General features: G+C 42.9%; 1 protein-coding gene across 2 annotated transcripts in view; it reads right to left on the reverse strand.

The window, feature by feature from the left end:
• The window catches only part of gdpd2 (glycerophosphodiester phosphodiesterase domain containing 2), a 139438-nt gene that overhangs the window by 32229 nt on the left and 88947 nt on the right, over nt 1–18262 (reverse strand). For both annotated transcript variants that reach the window (XM_087992011.1, XM_043704773.2), the window contains exons 12-13: nt 8002–8147; nt 694–841 (exon numbers count right to left, since the gene is read on the reverse strand). In XM_087992011.1, the coding sequence (XP_087848137.1) occupies nt 694–841; nt 8002–8147 (294 nt within the window). The remainder of the gene's footprint in view (nt 1–693; nt 842–8001; nt 8148–18262) is intronic.

Here is an 18262-nt window from a genome sequence, read left to right on the forward strand (position 1 = left end):
ATCACACAGAAGACCAGGGTTCAATCCCCCGCTGGGCAGGGACGAGAGTTTTATGGGTGGCACAGGGACACAGTAGTTAGCACTGCTGCCTCATAGCACCAGGGTCCCAGGTTCGATTCCAGCCTCGGTCGACTGTGTGGAGTTTGCACATTCTCCCTGTGTCTGCGTGGGTTTCCTCTGGGTGCTCTGGTTTCCTCCCACAGTCCAAAGATGTGCAGGTCAGGTGAATTGGCCATGGTAAATTGCCCATAGTGTGAGGTGCATTAGTTATGGGAAATGGTTCTGCTTGGGTTACTCTTCAGAGGGTAGGTACGGACTGGTTGGGCCGAAGGGCCTGTTTCCACAATGTAGGGAATCTAATCTAATCTAAATACTCTGCTTTCTGTCTTATGTGACCATGAGAATTTCAGGGCAGGTATATTCCTATCTGATTACTCACTGGATAAAATCATCTGATTTGCTCCATTGCAGATGACACATTTTGTCCTTGGATAGTTGTTTAAGAAAAGAAAGCTCAATTTTGCTATTTATAAGTATCACAAAAATCAATTGCCTCCTATCTATATCCATTAGTTACTCCAAGGGTGAATGAAGGAACATAATTTGTTCCAGGACTAATTTCATTTCATTGCTGACACCCCACCGTGGACCTGCAAGCTCCACAATTTTTACTTGTTTAAAAGTCTCACTTACAATATGCCAAATAGGTTCTTGCATATTCTTGAAGATATGACAGGCATTGGTCGTAACAGAGTTCACTTTGGCACACCACAGCGTGGAGAACAGCCAACGTTCATTGACAACATAAAGGTTTGTGCTGATGTTTTTTTCTGCATAGTTCCTGAAGGTACATAACAATGTGACAATGTTTGAGTTAATTAATTCTAATAAGATAACAAATTACACTGAAGGAGAAAGCTTGACCTCTCTTTCATAGCAGAAATCCGCTGATTTATTAGAAGTAAAATTATTTTTCTGACGCCATCTAGTGGACATGTTTGAAAACACAAAGGTTTCTGGCACATGGCTCCAGATTTATACAAGAATGAAGAAGGTATGTCATTTCCATCCCATTTTTTCTGTAAACCTAAAAAGTTCAAACAGAATACTAATAAGAAACCATTTAACACTTGCTTTCTGTGCAACCCTCTCCCAAATAATGTAATTTCCTTAACATTGTAGTTCAAACAGAAGTTAACTGCTGTTTGCTAAACTAGATTTGCACCAACAGGGCACTGGGAAATTCATAATGTGCCATTGTTATCCCAGTACAATATCACTGAAGTTCTTCTGGAGGCTGATGAGGTTGTATTGAAAAGGGGCTTACCTGTGAGGCTTAGATAGACCTACACTAACTAAATTGGGCTGACTTTTCTTTCAGTACTTAACCTCGTCATTAACCTTGAAAAAGGTGCCTAAAAACACTTAGCAATTAGTGGGGTGAATTTCCCCTTCCCCAATAATAGATTGAATTTGCTGCAATGTCAAAGGATCCTGGGCATTTTAGCAAGTCATATTTGCAAATAGTGTAAGCATCCAATCATAGTGAATTATTTTCATAGGCAACAAGCCAGAAAGTTGAAAACTGTGGTGCTGGAAAAGCACAGCAGGTCAGACGGCATCTGAGGAGCATGAGAATCGACATTTCAGGCATAAGCCCTTCATCAGGAGTGATGAAGGGCTTATGCCTGAAACATCGATCCTACTGCTCCTTGGGTATTACCCGACCTACTGTGCTTTTCCAACGCCACACTTTTTGACTCTGATCTCCAGCATTGGCAGTCTGCACTTTCTCCTAACAAGGCAGGAAGTAAAATTCACAGATTATTCTTTACAATTCATTTAAGTTTTCAGAAATGTAAATAAATGTTTGGCTAAGGCAAAAGTTAAACATCTTAACTTATAAGATAACTTCCATTAAAATAACTTCCATTTTGAAATTACGCAGTGATGATTTATATTTCTGGACATAGACATTTGGCTGAGGATTTTTGGTTTGCACTCATCAGGATAAATGGAAACATACAATCACAAAATAATTACATACTGGAGGAAATGTTGCTGATTGGCTGGCAAATTAACTGATGGGCAAGGCAATGCTATGTTGTTTTATGTTAGTAACTACTGCCCTCAGTCCAAAAAGACATTCTGTCCAATACACAATAGAGCAACATCATTTATAAAGTTCAGTGCTCATACAATGCTAAGTATTTAGGACATATTTTCCTGGTGCTTAGGTGATTGGAACAACATGTTCCTTTAGTTGTTCATAACAGGCAGAGCAGAGACTGTATTCACGAAACCCATGCTAGCAAAACCTAAAACAAAATGTTGATGTTTGGATGTGATTCAGCAGCTGGGCAGCACTTATTAGACAATCCTGAGTGGGTAGATAGTTACAAAATGATTTTGAGATAATCGGTTGAGGTTATAATGTAGCTCAATTTCACTGCGTAGAACCATCACATATTCATACGCAGGGACCCATTCTCTGAAAACAAAAGTAATATAGAGTCATATAGAGATGTACAGCACAGAAACAGACCCTTTGGTCCAACTCGTCCATGCCGACCAGATATCCCAACCCAATCTAGTCCCACCTGCTACCACCCGGCCCATATCCCTCCAAACCCTTCCTATTCATATACCTATCCAAATGCCTCTTAAATGTTGCAATTGTACCAGCCTCCACCACTTCCTCTGGCAGCTCATTCCATCTGAACACCTCCAGTCCAAATGAAGCAAAACAAAAGTTTCAAAGATAAAAGGGGATCTAAGCAAAGATTCAGAGAGGTATTGAAATGGTGACAATGCAGTCAGCTCCTTCCTTCAGCTCTCATGGATTTTGCAAAGCCCAAATATTACTGAACAAATCACCGTGATCATTAGCAAGAAACTCACAGTATACACAGGCCAGATTCAGAGAACTCAATGATTCAGATACTAGTACCTCTCATCTGAAAGCGACAGAAGGGATGGGAAAGGATGGGACATTTCTACATCACAAACTCACTGGCATCAGGGATTCGCATTACCAAAGTTTATACTAGCCCCCACTGCATATCATCCGAAAAATATTTGGTGGATTTTTTACATCCAACTGATTCAATAGGCGCTCTGTTCTCTAACTGCACACATGATCAAAGGACCACAATCAACTTCAGTGTATAAAAATGGTTTTAAAGACAAGCAGATTAACAAAAAACACTCAGAGGATTCTGGTTACACTGGAATCACTGGGAAAGGAGAGTTAATCATCATGGAGAGTGTCTGAAATTCTCTGATGTACAAACACTTTATCTTTCTAAAATTGCAGTGGAAGATGGGAGCTGATAGTTCCCCATTGCTCAATGGCAACATTTTGGCCAATCAGAATTGACTTGGAAATTACTTTGCACCCTTTTCCTTTTGCATCAAAACTGTTGTAATCATTGGATATTCTTACCTTTGTCTTAATGAGTGTAAGGGTAAAAGCATTGGCAACATATCTTTCTTTTCAGCTATATTCAACTTTTTGTACTTCCATTGAAGAAAAACTATAATGAAGTTTGATAGTCCACAAATATGCAGTTCACTGTTCACAGCCAGTGAGGGCACTTAGAATAGTTGTGAACTTAGAACTCCATTAAATATTCAGCTATACATCATTCAGTAAAGTCTAATTTTTCAAGATTTTTTAGCAAAGGATAAAGAAACAAAAGTGGAGATTTTGACAATTCAATGATTACTTAGGGATTGAATTCTGAAAGGACCATTACAGTGCATCCTGTAGAAGAGTATAAAGTATTATTAACAATTTCCTACACATATATATGTATGGACTCACAATATTGCTATCGGTTATGGTAATGACAAAGCACACTTTTGAGCTTGGAGCAGCAAAGGCTGAGCAGGGGCCTGATTGACGTTTACAAAATTATAAGGAGCAAGATATGGTCAATAGGAATAAACTTTTCCTTTGGTAGAGAAGCCAATAATCAGGTGGCATATGTTGCAGATAAAAGGCTGGAGGTTTAGAGAGAATTTAAGACTTCTTTTTCACCCAGAGAGTGGTGGGTATCTGGAACTCACTGCCTGAAAGGGTGCTAGGGATGGGAACCATCACAACATTTAAGAAATATTTAGATGAACATTTGAAATACCATAGTACATAAAACTATGGGCCAAGTATTGGAAAAATATGATTACAACAGGTAGGCGCTTGATGACCAGCATGAACAAAATGGACCAAAAGGTCTCTTTCTATGTGTAATGCTCTATAACTAATGTTTTACCCATTTCCACCACATTAAAATCCTACCATTTATGTTTTGAAACCTATTTTACTCTGGTTGCAAAACACGATCTTGTAATATTCACATTTACTTTGGAAGCATTCATGAGAAGTTCAGGCAGGTAGTGTACAACATGGAACAGATTTTCTGATGATTGGCAAGTTCACGTAAAATACTGCCGCCCTTCATATTTTGGAAACAAGAGAACACTGCTTCTCTGACGGGAGATTCTGTTCAAAATTATTGGGGAGGGGGGAAGAAATCCATATCACTTTTCACAGCAGTCAACTACTGTATTCTGAACTTTGAAGGTCTCGAATCACAGGCAGTGACTTTGACAGCTGCTATCATATGATAAGTACGTAAGGTAAGTGTAAGGTTAGGGCATCATGAAGATAGGGTGCCAGATTTTGAGGGGGTAGGGCACCAGGTAAATAGGGATCAAGGTGGTATTGGGCGCCAAGTTGGCATGGGGTAGAGTGCCAGGTGGGTATGATGTAAAGTGGTTGAGTGCCAGATGGTGGTGTGCCAAGTGTGTAGAGGTAGTTGCTTGGAGATAATATGTTATGTGAGTAGGTGCCAAGTTTGTAGGGGGTAGGGTGCCAGGGAGTAGGGTCCCAGGGTGAAGATGATAAGGACACAAGAGCTGGAAAGTGTGCTGGTGCCTGAGAAATGAAGGAAGATTGGGTCGAGAATGTAGAATGAGACAATGGGGCACTCGGGTCTGGAGGTGAACTCAGCTGAACTGGGGCTCACCCTCAACAATTTCTCCTTTGAATCCTCCCACTTTCTCCAGGCCAAAGGAGTAGCCATGGGCACCCGCATGGGTCCCAGCTATGCCTGCCTCTTTGTCGGGAGCATGAAAGCGTCCATCTTCCACAGCATCTACACCAGCATCATTCCCCACCTTTTCTTTCGCTACATTGATGACTATATCAACGCCACCTTGTACTCCAACAAGGAGGTTGAACAGTTCATCAACTTCATGAATACCTTCCAACCTGACCTCAAGTTCACCAGGACCATCGTGGACATCTTCCTCCCTATCCTGGACCTCTCCATCTCCATTTCCGGTGAATAACTCAACATGGACATTTACTTCAAACCCACCGACTTGCACAATGACCTGGACTATATCTCCTCCCACCCTATCTCCTGTAAAAATGCAATTTCTTGCTACCACTTCCTCAGCCTCCACCGCATCTGTTCCCAGGATGACCAATTACACCAAAAAAAATCCCAGATGGTCTCCTTCTTCAAGGACTGCAATTTCACCTCCCACATGGTCAACGATGTCCTCCAGTGCCTCTCCTCCACTTCCCGCACCTTTGCCTTTGAATCCCACATTTCCAATCACAACAAGGACAGAAACTGCACTCCCCCGCCCCCTCCAGTCTTCACTTTCCACCTCACCAACCTCAAGATACAACGCATCATGCTCCATCATTTCCACCACCTACAATTAGACCCCACCACCAGAGACATATTTTCCTCATCACTCCTATCTGCATTCCGCAGAGACCATTCTCTCTGCGACTCCCTTGATAGGTCCATGATCCCCAACAACCCACCCTTCACTCTTGGCACCTTCCCTAGTCATCGCAAGAGGTGTAAAACCTATGCCCACATCTCCCTCCCCCTCCCCCCGCACATCAATCTCAGGCTCCAAAGAATCATTCCACATACAGCAGAGATTTTCCTGCACCTCTACACGTCATCTACTCTGTTCATTGCTCCTGATGTGGTCTTCTGTACTTTGGGGGGACAGGATTCCAACTTGCGGAATGCTTCAGACACACGCACTAAACAACCCCAACAGCCTGTGACTGAACAATTCAACTCCCCCTCCCACTCTGTCCAAGGACATTAAGACCTGGGCCTGCTCCAATACCAGATTCTGGCCACCTGATGTGTCATTTTCTGCCTTGGGACCCTCCAACCACATGGGGTCTGTGTTGATTTCACCTATTTCCTCATCTCCCTTCCCTCCACCTTATACCAGACTCAACCCTTCAACTCGATATGGTGTGGGGCTTGAGACTTTTGAGGTCCAGAGTAGAGTGGGGTTGCCAGTCCCAAGTGATGAAATGATGGTGTCTGGTTTGGGTCTAGGAATGCAAGTGTACTGGCGTTTTGTAGTTGGAGTTAGAGTCATAGAGTCACAGAGATGTACAGCATGAAAACAGACCCTTTGGTCCAACCTGTCCATGCCGACCAGATATCCCAACCCAATCTAATCCCACCTGCCAGCACCCGGCCCATATCCCTCCAAACCCTTCCCATTCATATACCCATCCAGATGCTTTTTAAATATTGCAATTGTACCAGCCTCCACCACATCCTAATTGAGTGAGATGACTATAAGGTCAGAGTTGAGTAATTACTCAGAAGTTAGGCTATGTAATAAACAGTCGAACACTTTCTGAGTAACTTTAATTAACTGATCATTTTGAATTCTATGATTCAAATGTATATTTTTGAAGGGTTTCCAAGTGTAGAGAAATTGCACAGCAGAATCTTCAATTTCAAGCTTAATTCCCTCTCAGTCTGCTATGATAGAAATTCTGCACAGTTCCCATGTGCAACTCCTATCCGTGCTGGAATAATAACTGACTGGCCATCAAAACATTCAGGGCTGTATCCCGTCTAAAACAAAAAAAGTAATGGTCATACAGTCATAGAGATGTACAGCACGGAAACAGACCCTTCAGTTCAACTTGTCCATGCTGACCAGATATCCTAACCTAAACTAGTTCCATTTGCCAGCACTTAGCCCATATCCCTCTAAACCCTTCCTATTCATATTTCCATCCAGGTGCCTTGTAAATGTTGTAATTGTACCAGCCCCCACTACTTCCTCTGGCCACTCATTCCACACAAGCACAACCTTCTGTGAAAAATTTGCCCCTTTGGTTCCTTTTATATCTTTCCCATCTCACCCTAAACCTATGCCCTCTATTCCCCCACCCCAGGGAAAAGACCTTCTGTATTTATCCTATCCATGCCCCTCATGATTTTACAAACCTCTATAAGGTCACCCCTCAGCCTTTGACTCTCCTCCCTATTGTTCAAATCCTCGAACCCTGGCAACACCCTTGTAATTTTTTTCTAAACCCTTTCAAGTTTCACAACATCCTTCCGATAGGAAGGAGACCAGAATTGCATGTAATATTCCAAAAGTGGCCTAACCAACTTCCTGCACATCTGCAACATGACTGCCCAACTCCTATACTCAATACTCTGACCAATAAAGGAAAGCATACCAAATGCTTTCTTCACTATCCTATCTACCTGCGACTCCACTTTCAAGGAGCTAATAACCTGCATTCTTTGTTCAGCAACACTCCATAGAACCTTACAATTAAGTTATAATTCCTGCTAAGATTTGTTTTTCCAAAGTGCAGTATCTCATATTTATCTAAATTAAACTCCATCTGCTACTCCTCAGCCCATTGGCCCTTTTGATCAAGATCCCGTTGTACTCTGAGGTCAACATGAATTGAATTCATGTTGCTAATATTGAGACTCTCTATTAAGAATGTGATTTCACAAAATTACATTTATACAATAACAGGTCACCAAAAATATCTCTATTGAATCTTCAAAGAAATAGATCAAATTGTGACTTTAGTGACAATTGCCTGCAGTCTTCTGTGATCTATTTATGAACATTTTCTGATCAGGTTCTAGTATTTAGGCTCATTTTTGTATATTCAAAGCATCTTACCTGATCTCCATGAAACTAATGTTACTATAGCGAATATTGATGGTGTGAATGTTCTGCCTTTGCAGTGTCTCTGGGTCAAGCTTTTCTCCCACAATCTTCTGGAAATCTTTGGGGGTGCTATTTTTATTGTCGGGTAACCATAAGATCTACAGAGAATGAAGTATGAAAGGTTGTTCAGAGAAGAGTATATTCACTGTGGCATTCTTTACTCCTATCCACAAGCCTGAAATTTCTAAAACCTTTTATCTCACAATTTTCCAATAGGTTGTCTCACATTTTCAGTGGTGAGGTCAGGTGTAGATGTGCATTGATAATAGGGCTTGTGGTTAATATATTAGTATTCTGAAACCTCAAGAACACACTGTTATTTTTCTAAGTGAGATTTAGGAGGAGACATAAATCTGTTTCTGTTCAGTTACCTGCAGAAGGTGAATTAAAATCACATGTCAAATTGTGCTCAGCAATTAATACTCTGACAACACAAGTTCAAGTCTCACCATGGTAACTGGTGAGCTTTGAATTCAATTAAGTTTGGTAAAATGAGGCAAGTAATTAAAGTTCATATTAAAACACACAGCACAATAGATAAATGTGACAATAAGCATTTTTTCTTAAACATGAAGAGAAATGAAGTTGATACTGCAGGCATGATGCAGTACGAAGGCAGTTCCGTGGGAAAATAAGAATATAGGTTGTAAAACTAATGACTGTTATGGCTTGAGTCAATAACCTAAGGGTGATAGGAAACAGATAGAAGGAATGGTTTCTGGTCACAATGATAGCTTCAATCTTAGAGCTGATGAGGAGATAAGAGAAGCATCAACAGATGTAAGTGCTAAAATAATTGATTCAATATTAGAGAAAGAGTTTGCTGAAGTTTGCCATGACAGTTACTTGCAACTTGTGCTTGAAAGTCACGTCTGTAATTGCTGAACTTTACAAGGTTTGAAGTGTCTCATTTAAACCCAAACAATTTTGTGCTGCAAGCAAGTCCTCATAATAACAATCAGTGACATTAGATTGAGTGTTGACATAAAAGGAAGGGTGAATAAATTCATTTTACCACCATTACATAGGGAAGTCAGCCTTCAAATTGGCAGCTGATGAGCTGATTTGAGAATCTGAGCCAAGCAATAGGTCACTGGGTTCATTAATTAGAGAAAATGTGGCGGCTCGATTGAGGTTTTGTTTTCTTGGGTAAACAAGAAGGTATCATTGCAATTGGTTTTAGGGTAAACTGAAGCAAATTGATAAATGGCCAGGGGGTAAAATGCAGGCGATTGTTTCCTGGAAAGGAGAATCACATGGGTGTGATATGAACTGTCTGATTTTACATATTTTCACTTTAATTTGTTTTAAATTGTTGAGTTAATAATGGATTTTCTGTGTATCTGAAATTAATAATTAAATTATAGGCATTTCTGTAGCCATGGTGATTTAGTTTGAACTTGCTACTTTGGCATTCATCACTGGTTACTATTCCACAAAAAGAAATTAGCAAATTGTTACTGATTGAACCTAGCTTTCTACACAAAAACAGAAATTGCTGGTGAAACTCAGCAGGTCTGGCAGCATCTGTGGGAAGAAAACAGAATTAACGTATTGAGTCCAGTAACTTTAAATTTGACTCAAAATATCAACTCTGGTTTCTTCCTACAGATGTTGCCAGATTTGCTGAGCTTCACCAGCAATTTCTGCTTTTGTTTCAAATCTTCAGCATCCTCAGTTCTTTGTTTTATCTCACCTTGTCTACACTTCCAGGAGCCGTGATGTCTCCTCTTACAATTTCTCTTGACTGCTGGCAAAGCAACAGTAGAACCTGAATTGTAATGAATTTCAGTAATGTGCTCTTTACAAGTTAAAAAAGAAGGCTTTTCAAAATTCCTTCCTCAGCCCTTTGTGAAAACTAATCAAACTAATCCAGTCCGCTATCAAACATAAAGTAAAATGAAAAGATAGCATTTACAATTGGCTCAGGACTTAATTGATAATATAGAACTGAATATTAAGAATGTTAGGTTTGGTGCCATGTACAGACAAACACACTGGGAGGTTAGTGACCTGAGTTTCAATAATATGGAACTAGGAAGGAGTGAACTATCATTCAGCTGAGGGAAACATATGGGATATCCCTCAAAGAAATTGTGATATTGCTTCCTGAGCCTTGATGGGATTGATGCTACCCTACCCAAAATAACAATAAAGACCCAAACCTGTACTACTTGCCAAGTTGGAAATACTGGAATGATTAAAGGATGTGTAATGTTACATATCATAATATGCTACTGTATGCAGTCCCAAAGAAAGAAGTTTGGTGGGAACTAAATTGGAGAGGGGAAGCACTCATCAACATGTAGTAGTGTGAAATCATAGGCTACATCATGATCCTGAAGTTTAATAACACTAAGACTGAAGGCAATTGTACCATAAAAGTAATTGATACCACATACAAACAAACACAAACTGCTTATGCTTGTGTGCGAGATTACAGTGCAGCTACTAATCAATTATCTTTTCATCATTCAAATAAAATCTGTGAGATATCGCACCCAACCTTCATTTTTACAGTGAGGAACCAGGTATGGATTAGCTACAATGAAATGACCAACAAACACCTCTGAAACTCAATGGAAATTGAGGGATTTGTCAACACATTTGGATTAGATGTACCACCTCCAACAGAACACCTACCTGCATGTGGCAAGGACAGTGGAAAATCTCCTTTATTTATACAAACAGCAGCAGAAAAAATGAGCCATTAAGAAAGACATGGAAAGATTAATTTACTTGATGGCAGGGATTGTGGAAATGGGGTCTTCATATAAAAATCTATCTTTAGATATGGATCATCTCGTGTATTGGCAATCATTCAATTGGGATTAGTTTGTGATTTTTGAGAAGATTTGTAGCTCAGGTTGGTGATAAGTATGTAAATTAGCTTGCTGAGCCTCAAGGTTTGTTTTCAGACATTTTGTCACCATAATAGTGAGCCTCTGGTGAAGCGCTGGTGTTATGTCCCGCTTTCTGTTCATGTGTCTTGGTTTCTTAAGGTGGGTGATATCACTTCCGGTTCTTTTTCTCAGAGGATGGTAAATGGGGTCCAAAGAGATGTGTTTATTGATGGAGTTCCAGTTAGAATGCGAGACCTCTAGGAATTCCCATGCATGTCTCTGTTTAGCATGTCCTGTGATGGATGTGGTGTTCCAGTCAAAGTTGTGTCCTTCCTCGTCTGTATGTAAGGATACTAGTGATAATGGATCATGTCTTTTGGTGGCTAGTTGGTGTTCATGTTTCCTGGTGGCTAATTTTCTGCCTGAATATCCGATGTAGTGTTACAGTCCTTGCATGGTATTTTGTAAATGACATTTGTTTTGCTAACTGGTAATAGTTTTGTAACTGCTTCCTGAATCCTGTCTGAAGTCAGCAAAAATGAGTTGAGAAGCTGGCCAAAATGGCAGCCAAGAAACAAGAAAAAAGGTGGGATTGCTGCACTTTAGTAAACCCAAGCTCCACCTTGTGCTAAGGATACAGGTATAGATATAGTCAATGTGGGAACCTCCTTAGAATGTTAGGTCTAAAAGTAAAAATCTTCACAGCTTAGGTCAATAATCTTATAGCAATAAGGAAGCAGAGAAGTTGACTTTGTTAGGCTCACATTGAAAACCAAGATCCTTGCACTGATGAGATGAAAGAATATCTACAGAACACGGAAAGCATTGTTACATGATGTGAGTTCTAAAATAATCATCAAGTGGATTGTGGTAAGATGTAAAAACATGGTGATGAAATGTGAGAATTAAGACTATAAATTTCCATAACAAAAACTGAAGTTGCTGGGAAAGCTCAACACATCTGGCAGCATCTATGAAGAGAAATCAAAGTTAATGTTTTGGGTCCAGTGACCCTTCCTCAGAAGTCCTGAGGAAGGATCACCAGACTAGAAATGTTAACTCTGATTTCTCTTCACAGAAGCTGCCAGACTTGCTGAGCTTTTCCAGCAACTTCTGTTTTTGTTTCTGATTAACAGCATCTTCAGTTCTATCGGTCTACAAATTTCCATGCTGACTTTACTCTAGGAAAGACCATAGTGAAGTTTGCAAAAGGCAACTCCCCAACACGCTCAAAAATAAAGCCTGCGATTGCTGATCCTCACAAATCTTGAGGTAACTGTTTATACCACAACAATGATGATCACGACATCATTATCAATTATAAAAAAAAATCAGGTTCACTAGTGTCCTTTAGGAAAGAGGGAAGGAAATCTGCCATCCTTAATTGGTCTGGCCTACATATCAAACTTGTCACACATCCATGTACTAGATTCTTAATTGCTCTTTGCAATGTTCCAACAAGTTATTCAATTCAAAGGAAATTAGGGATGGCTAGCAAATGCTGTCTTTTCAAGTGATGCAAGCTTTGGTTAAAGAAAAAGAATGCATGTAGGCTTGGGTCTCAGAAATGATCAGACATGGGATTTCTAACATTGTATTGAAAATAAAGCATTTTGCGTCTCTGTATTTCAGTGTTCCCAGTTTTTCCTCTATTAATCCAATGTCTTGTGTATATATACATTATATTCAAACATTCATCTATGCCTGTTTTATTACAAGAAATATATTACAAGATATATGTCCAATTCAGGATGGTGAGTAGCATTAAGGGTAGCTTGCAAGTGATATCGCATTTCCCTTGTCCTTTTAAATGGAAGTCATCATGAGTGTAGAAGATATTGTCTAAGGAGTCTTGCTGAGTTGCTGTAACATATCTTGTAGATGGTACACACTGTTATGCTGTGCATCAATAATGGAGGGATGGATATTTGTGAATAGGGGCCAATCAAGCAGGCTGCTTCTCCTGGATGGTATCAAGTTTCTTCAGTATTATAGAGTTGTACACATCTAGGTTATGTGGGGAGCATTCCAACACAGTCCTGAGTTGTGCCTTGAAGATGGAGGATGGGCTTTGAGGAATTAGGAAGTAAGGTGTTTGCTGCAGGATTCCTAGCCTCTGTCCTGCTCTTGTAGCCGCAGTATTTATATGGTGAGTCCAGTTCAGTTTCTGGTTGTTAGCCCCCAGTGTCTTGATAATGGGGGATTTGGTGATGGCAATGGTCATTTTGAGATGGTCTTTGCCTGGTACTTGTATAGAATGAATTTTACTTGCCAATTGTCAGCTCAAATCTGGATATTGTCCAGGTCTTTCTGCACTTGGACATGGACTGCTTAAGTAAGATTATCAGAAGGTCAGCTAGAATGCAGCTGTCTAAAATATCGAAGATTAAGAGGGCAAGTCTAAGATAGTTTTTGTGGGGAATTCAATACTAATGGAGGCAGTTGACATCCCTTCTAAACTTGATCCAGAGTTGGACATGATATGCTGTCTACCTCATGCCAGGGTGTGAACTATCTCAAATTGTCTTGAAAGGATATTTGAGAGTGAGGGTAAAGTACACTGGCATTGTGATTCATTGTGTTGTGTTGGAGTCAACAGCACTGGAAAGAATAGGCAAGAGGAGATAAATTGAAGAACAGAACCTCAAGGATTATAATCTGTAGATCATTACCCAAACCATATGTAAATTTCCATTGGAACAAACAGATGAGGAGGTGGGTGTGTGGCTCGAAGGTTAGTGTAGTTGAAATAGGTTTCAATTCATAAGGTACAGGCATCAGTAATTGGAGATGAGGAAATTGTGTCAGTTTGATAGGTTCACTCAAATTGTACTTGGACTAGTGCCCTCAAGATTCAAATAACCAGGGCTATAGAGTGAGCTCTGAATTAAAGAGTTTGGGAGATGATGTACAGTGAGCTCTGAATTAAAAGGTTTGGGAGAGATTTGCTGAAGGGAGGTTTAGGAAGCTAATGAGAAAATACAAGGAAATATTGTGGTGTAGCAATATTGGTAATGATAATCAGAATGTGACTGGAAGCGACGGAGTCTACAAATAACAACACTGGGGTTTAGATCAGAGAAGTGCTGGAAAAGCACAGCAGGTCAGGTAGCATCCGAGGAGCAGGAAAATCGATGTTTTGGGCAAAAGCCCTTCATCAGGAATAGAGGCAGGTAGCCTCCAGGGTGGAGAGATAAATGGTGGTGGTGGGGGGGGGTGGGGAGGGGAGCTAGGGAGAAGGTAGCAAAGAGTACAATAGGTGAATGGGGGTGGGGATGAAGGTGATAGGTCAGAGGGGAGGGTGGAGCCGATGGATGGGAAGGGAGATAGGCAGGTAGGACAGATCATGAGGACAGTGCTGAGCTGGAAGGTTGGAACTGAGGTAAGGTGGAGGGAGGGGAAATGAGGAAACTGGTGAAGTCCACATTGATGCCCTGGGGTTGAAGTGTTCCGAGGTGGAAGATGAGGCGTTCTTCCTCCAGGCGTCGGGTGGCAAGGGAGCGGCGGTGGAGGAGGCCCAGGACCTCGGCAGAGTGGGAGGGGAAGTTGAAATGTTCCCCCACGGGGTGGTGGGGTTGATTGGTGCGGGTGTCCCGGAGATGTTCCCTAAAGTGCTGTACAAGGAGGCGTCCAGTCTCCCCAATGCAGAGGAGACCCCGCATCGGGAGCAACGGATACAATAAATGACAACACTGCACCAGCAAAGAGGTTCATTGTGTGGAAAATACAATAAAAAGACAAAATTAAAGGGTCTATATTAGAATCCATGAAGTCTTTGGGATAAGATGGATGAATTGACATCACACAGAGAAATAAATCGATATGGTATGATATCCTTTGCAGAAATGTGATTGCAAGGTGATCAGTGTTGGGAATTGAATGTTCAAGGATATTTGACATTTTGGAAGAAAGGTAAATGAAATGAGTAACTTTGCTATTACAGAATAAGATCAGTAGAATAGTGAAAAATAATTTTGGCTCTAAAGATCAAGATGTAGAATCAGCTGGATGAAGAAAAATAGAAAGGGAAGGAATTAATTGATGGGAGTAGTTTATAATCCCTAACAATAGACATACCGTCGGACAGAAAATAAGTCAAGAAATAAGAAAACAACTTCAATAAATGAGGGAGATTTTAATATTCATGTAATTAAACAAATCAGATTGGTAAAGGTAACTTTGAGGAGGAACTCATTTAGTTTATTTGTGATACTTTCTTACTTATATCAATATATTGTGGAAACAAGTGGACAGCAAGCTGTTTTAGACTTAACAATGTGCAATAAGTGTCAAAAAGTGTGGCGCTGGAAAAGCACAGCATGTCAGGCAGCATCCGAGGAGCAGGAGGATCGACGTTTCAGGCATAAGCCCTTCACTAGGCATGACCTCCCCTTGATGAAACCATGTTGCCTTTGCCCTATTTTACCACGTGCAATAAGACAGGATTAACTAATAATTTCATTGTAAAGAATTTTTCAGGGAAGAGTGATCATATAATGTTGTAATTCTATATTCCGTTACAGTGAGAAACTTTGGGTTGGAAACTAGTTTTTCAAACTTAAACAAGGGCAATTACATGGATATATGGTGCTGGAAAAGCACAGCAGGTCAGGCAGCATCTGAGCAGCAGGAGGATCGATGTTTCGGGCAAAGACCTTCACCAGGAATTGATGCAGATTTCTAATGAAGAGTTTTTTCTCAAAATGTTGATTCTTCTGCTCCTTGGATGCTGCCTGACCTGCTGTGCTTTTGGAGCATGACATTCTCAGCTCTGATCTCCAGCATCTGAGTCCTCACTTTCTCTGAGTTACAAGGATACGTAGACAGAGTTGGTTAAAGTTGGAGGCTCACACGGAGCAGGGATGACCAGTGGCTGGAGACTCACAGGGAATGGGAATGACCAGTGGCTGGAAGCTCACACGGAGCAGGGATGACCAGTGGCGGGAGGCTCACACAGAGCAGGGATGACCAGTGGCAGGAGGCTCACACGGAGCAGGGATGACCAGTGGCTGGAAGCTCACACGGAGCGGGGATGACCAGTGGCAGGAGGCTCACACAGAGCGGGGATGACCAGTGGCTGGAAGCTCACACGGAGCGGGGATGACCAGTGACTGGAGGCTCCCACAGAACAGGGATGACCAGTGGCTGGAAGCTCACACGGAGCGGGGATGACCAGTGGCAGGAGGCTCACACGGAGCCGGGATGACCAATGGCTGGAAGCTCACACGGAGCGGGGATGACCAGTGACTGGAGGCTCCCACAGAACAGGGATGACCAGTGGCTGGAGGCTCACACGGAGCAGGGATGACCAATGGCTGGAGGCTCACATGGAGCAGTGATGACTAGTGGCTGGAAGCTCACACGGAGCAGGAATGACCAGTGGCAGGAGGCTCACACGGAGCAGGGATGACCAGTGGCAGGAGGCTCACACAGAGCGGGGATGACCAGTGGCAGGAGGCTCACACGGAGCAGGGATGACCAGTGGCAGGAGGCTCACATGGAGCAGGGATGACCAATGGCTGGAGGCTCACACAGAGCAGGGATGACCAGTGGCAGGAGGCTCACACGGAGCGGGGATGACCAGTGGCAGGAGGCTCACACGGAGCAGTGATGACCAGTGGCAGGAGGCTCACACGGAGCGGGGATGACCAGTGGCAGGAGGCTCACACGGAGCAGTGATGACCAGTGGCTGGAAGCTCACAAGGAGCGGGGATGACTAGTGGCTGGAAGCTCACACGGAGCAGGGATGACCAGTGGCTGGAGGCTCACACGGAGCAGGGATTGCCAATGGCTGGAGGCTCACACAGAGTGGGGATGACCAGTGACTGGAGGCTCCCACAGAACAGGGATGGCCAGTGGCTGCAGGCACACATGGAGTGGAGATGACCAATGGCTGGAAGCTCACACGGAGCAGGGATGACCAGTTGCTGGAGGCTCACACGGAGCAGGGATGTGCAGTGGCTGGAGGCTCACATGGAGCGGAGATGACCAGTGGCTAGAGTCTCACACGGAGCAGGGATGACCAGTGGCTGGAGGCTCATACGGAACGGGGAAGACCAGTGACTGGAGGCTCACACAGAGCAGGGATGACCAATGGCTGGAGGCTCACACGAAGCGGTAATGACCAATGGCTGGTGGCTCACACAGACCGGGGATGACCAATGGTTGGAGTCTCACACGGAACACGGAAGACCAGTGGCTGGACGCTCACACAGAGCCGGGATGACCAATGGCTGGAGGCTCACATGGAGCAGGAATGACCAATGGCTGGAGGCTCACACAGAGCAGGGATGACCAATGGCTGGATGCTCACACGGAGCAGTGATGACCAATGGCTGGATGCTCACACGGAGCAGGGCTGACCAGTGGCTGGAGGCTCACACAGAGTGGGGATGACCAGTGGCTGGAGGATCACACGGGGCAGGGATGAACAATGGCTGGACCCTCACATGGAGCAGGGATGACCAATGGCTGGAGACTCACATGGAGCGGGGATGACCAGTGGCTGCAGGCTCACACGGAACAGGGATGACCACATGGAGTGGAGATGACCAGTGGCTGGAGGCTCACACGGAGCAGGGATGACCACATGGAGTGGAGATGACCCGTGGCTGGAGGCTCACACTGAGTGGGGATGACCAGTGGCTGGAGGCTCACACGGAGCAGGGATGACCACATGGAGTGGAGATGACCAATGGCTGGAGGCTCACACAGAGCAGGGATGTCCAGTGGCTGGAGGCTCACGTAGCCTGGGATGACCAGTGGCTGGAGGCTCACACGGAGCAGGGATTGCCAGTGGCTGGAGGCTCACACAGAGTGGGGTTGACCAGTGGCTGGAGGCTCCCACAGAACAGGGATGGCCAGTGGCTGGAGGCTCACATGGAGCGGAGATGACCAGTGGCTGGATGCTCACACGGAATTGCCATCTTATACACTTGTTTTGTTGGCCTTGTGTCTCCACATGTTGATGCTGGAGCGATTTTTACTTATAGAGTGTTAAAGCCATACGGCAAGGAAACAGACCCTTCATTCCAACAAGTCCATACTGCCCATGTATCGAACCTAAACTAGTCCCACTTGCCTGTGTTTGGCCCATTTCCCTCCAAACCTTTCCTATTCTTGTATTTATCTAAATGCCTTTTAAATGTTGTAACTACCTTGTAAAAACATACACTCCTGCAGCATCTATCTGCTTCTGTGGTCTATGAAATCTGACTCTTTTATCTTGAATTTCACCCATTCACTGCAATCATTTCCTGAGGAGTTCTATGATCATTAGTGCTTAAATCCCCTAACTAACTGTGTTGCACCAATGCATTAACTTGGAAGAACATGGAATCCTGACTGGACATGGCCCAAGTTGCTGGGGA

This window comes from Chiloscyllium plagiosum, unplaced genomic scaffold, assembly GCF_037043375.1.
Source record: "Chiloscyllium plagiosum isolate Xiang-an unplaced genomic scaffold, Cpla_swu_hap1 HiC_scaffold_11, whole genome shotgun sequence".
Classification (NCBI taxonomy): Eukaryota; Metazoa; Chordata; class Chondrichthyes; order Orectolobiformes; family Hemiscylliidae; genus Chiloscyllium; species Chiloscyllium plagiosum.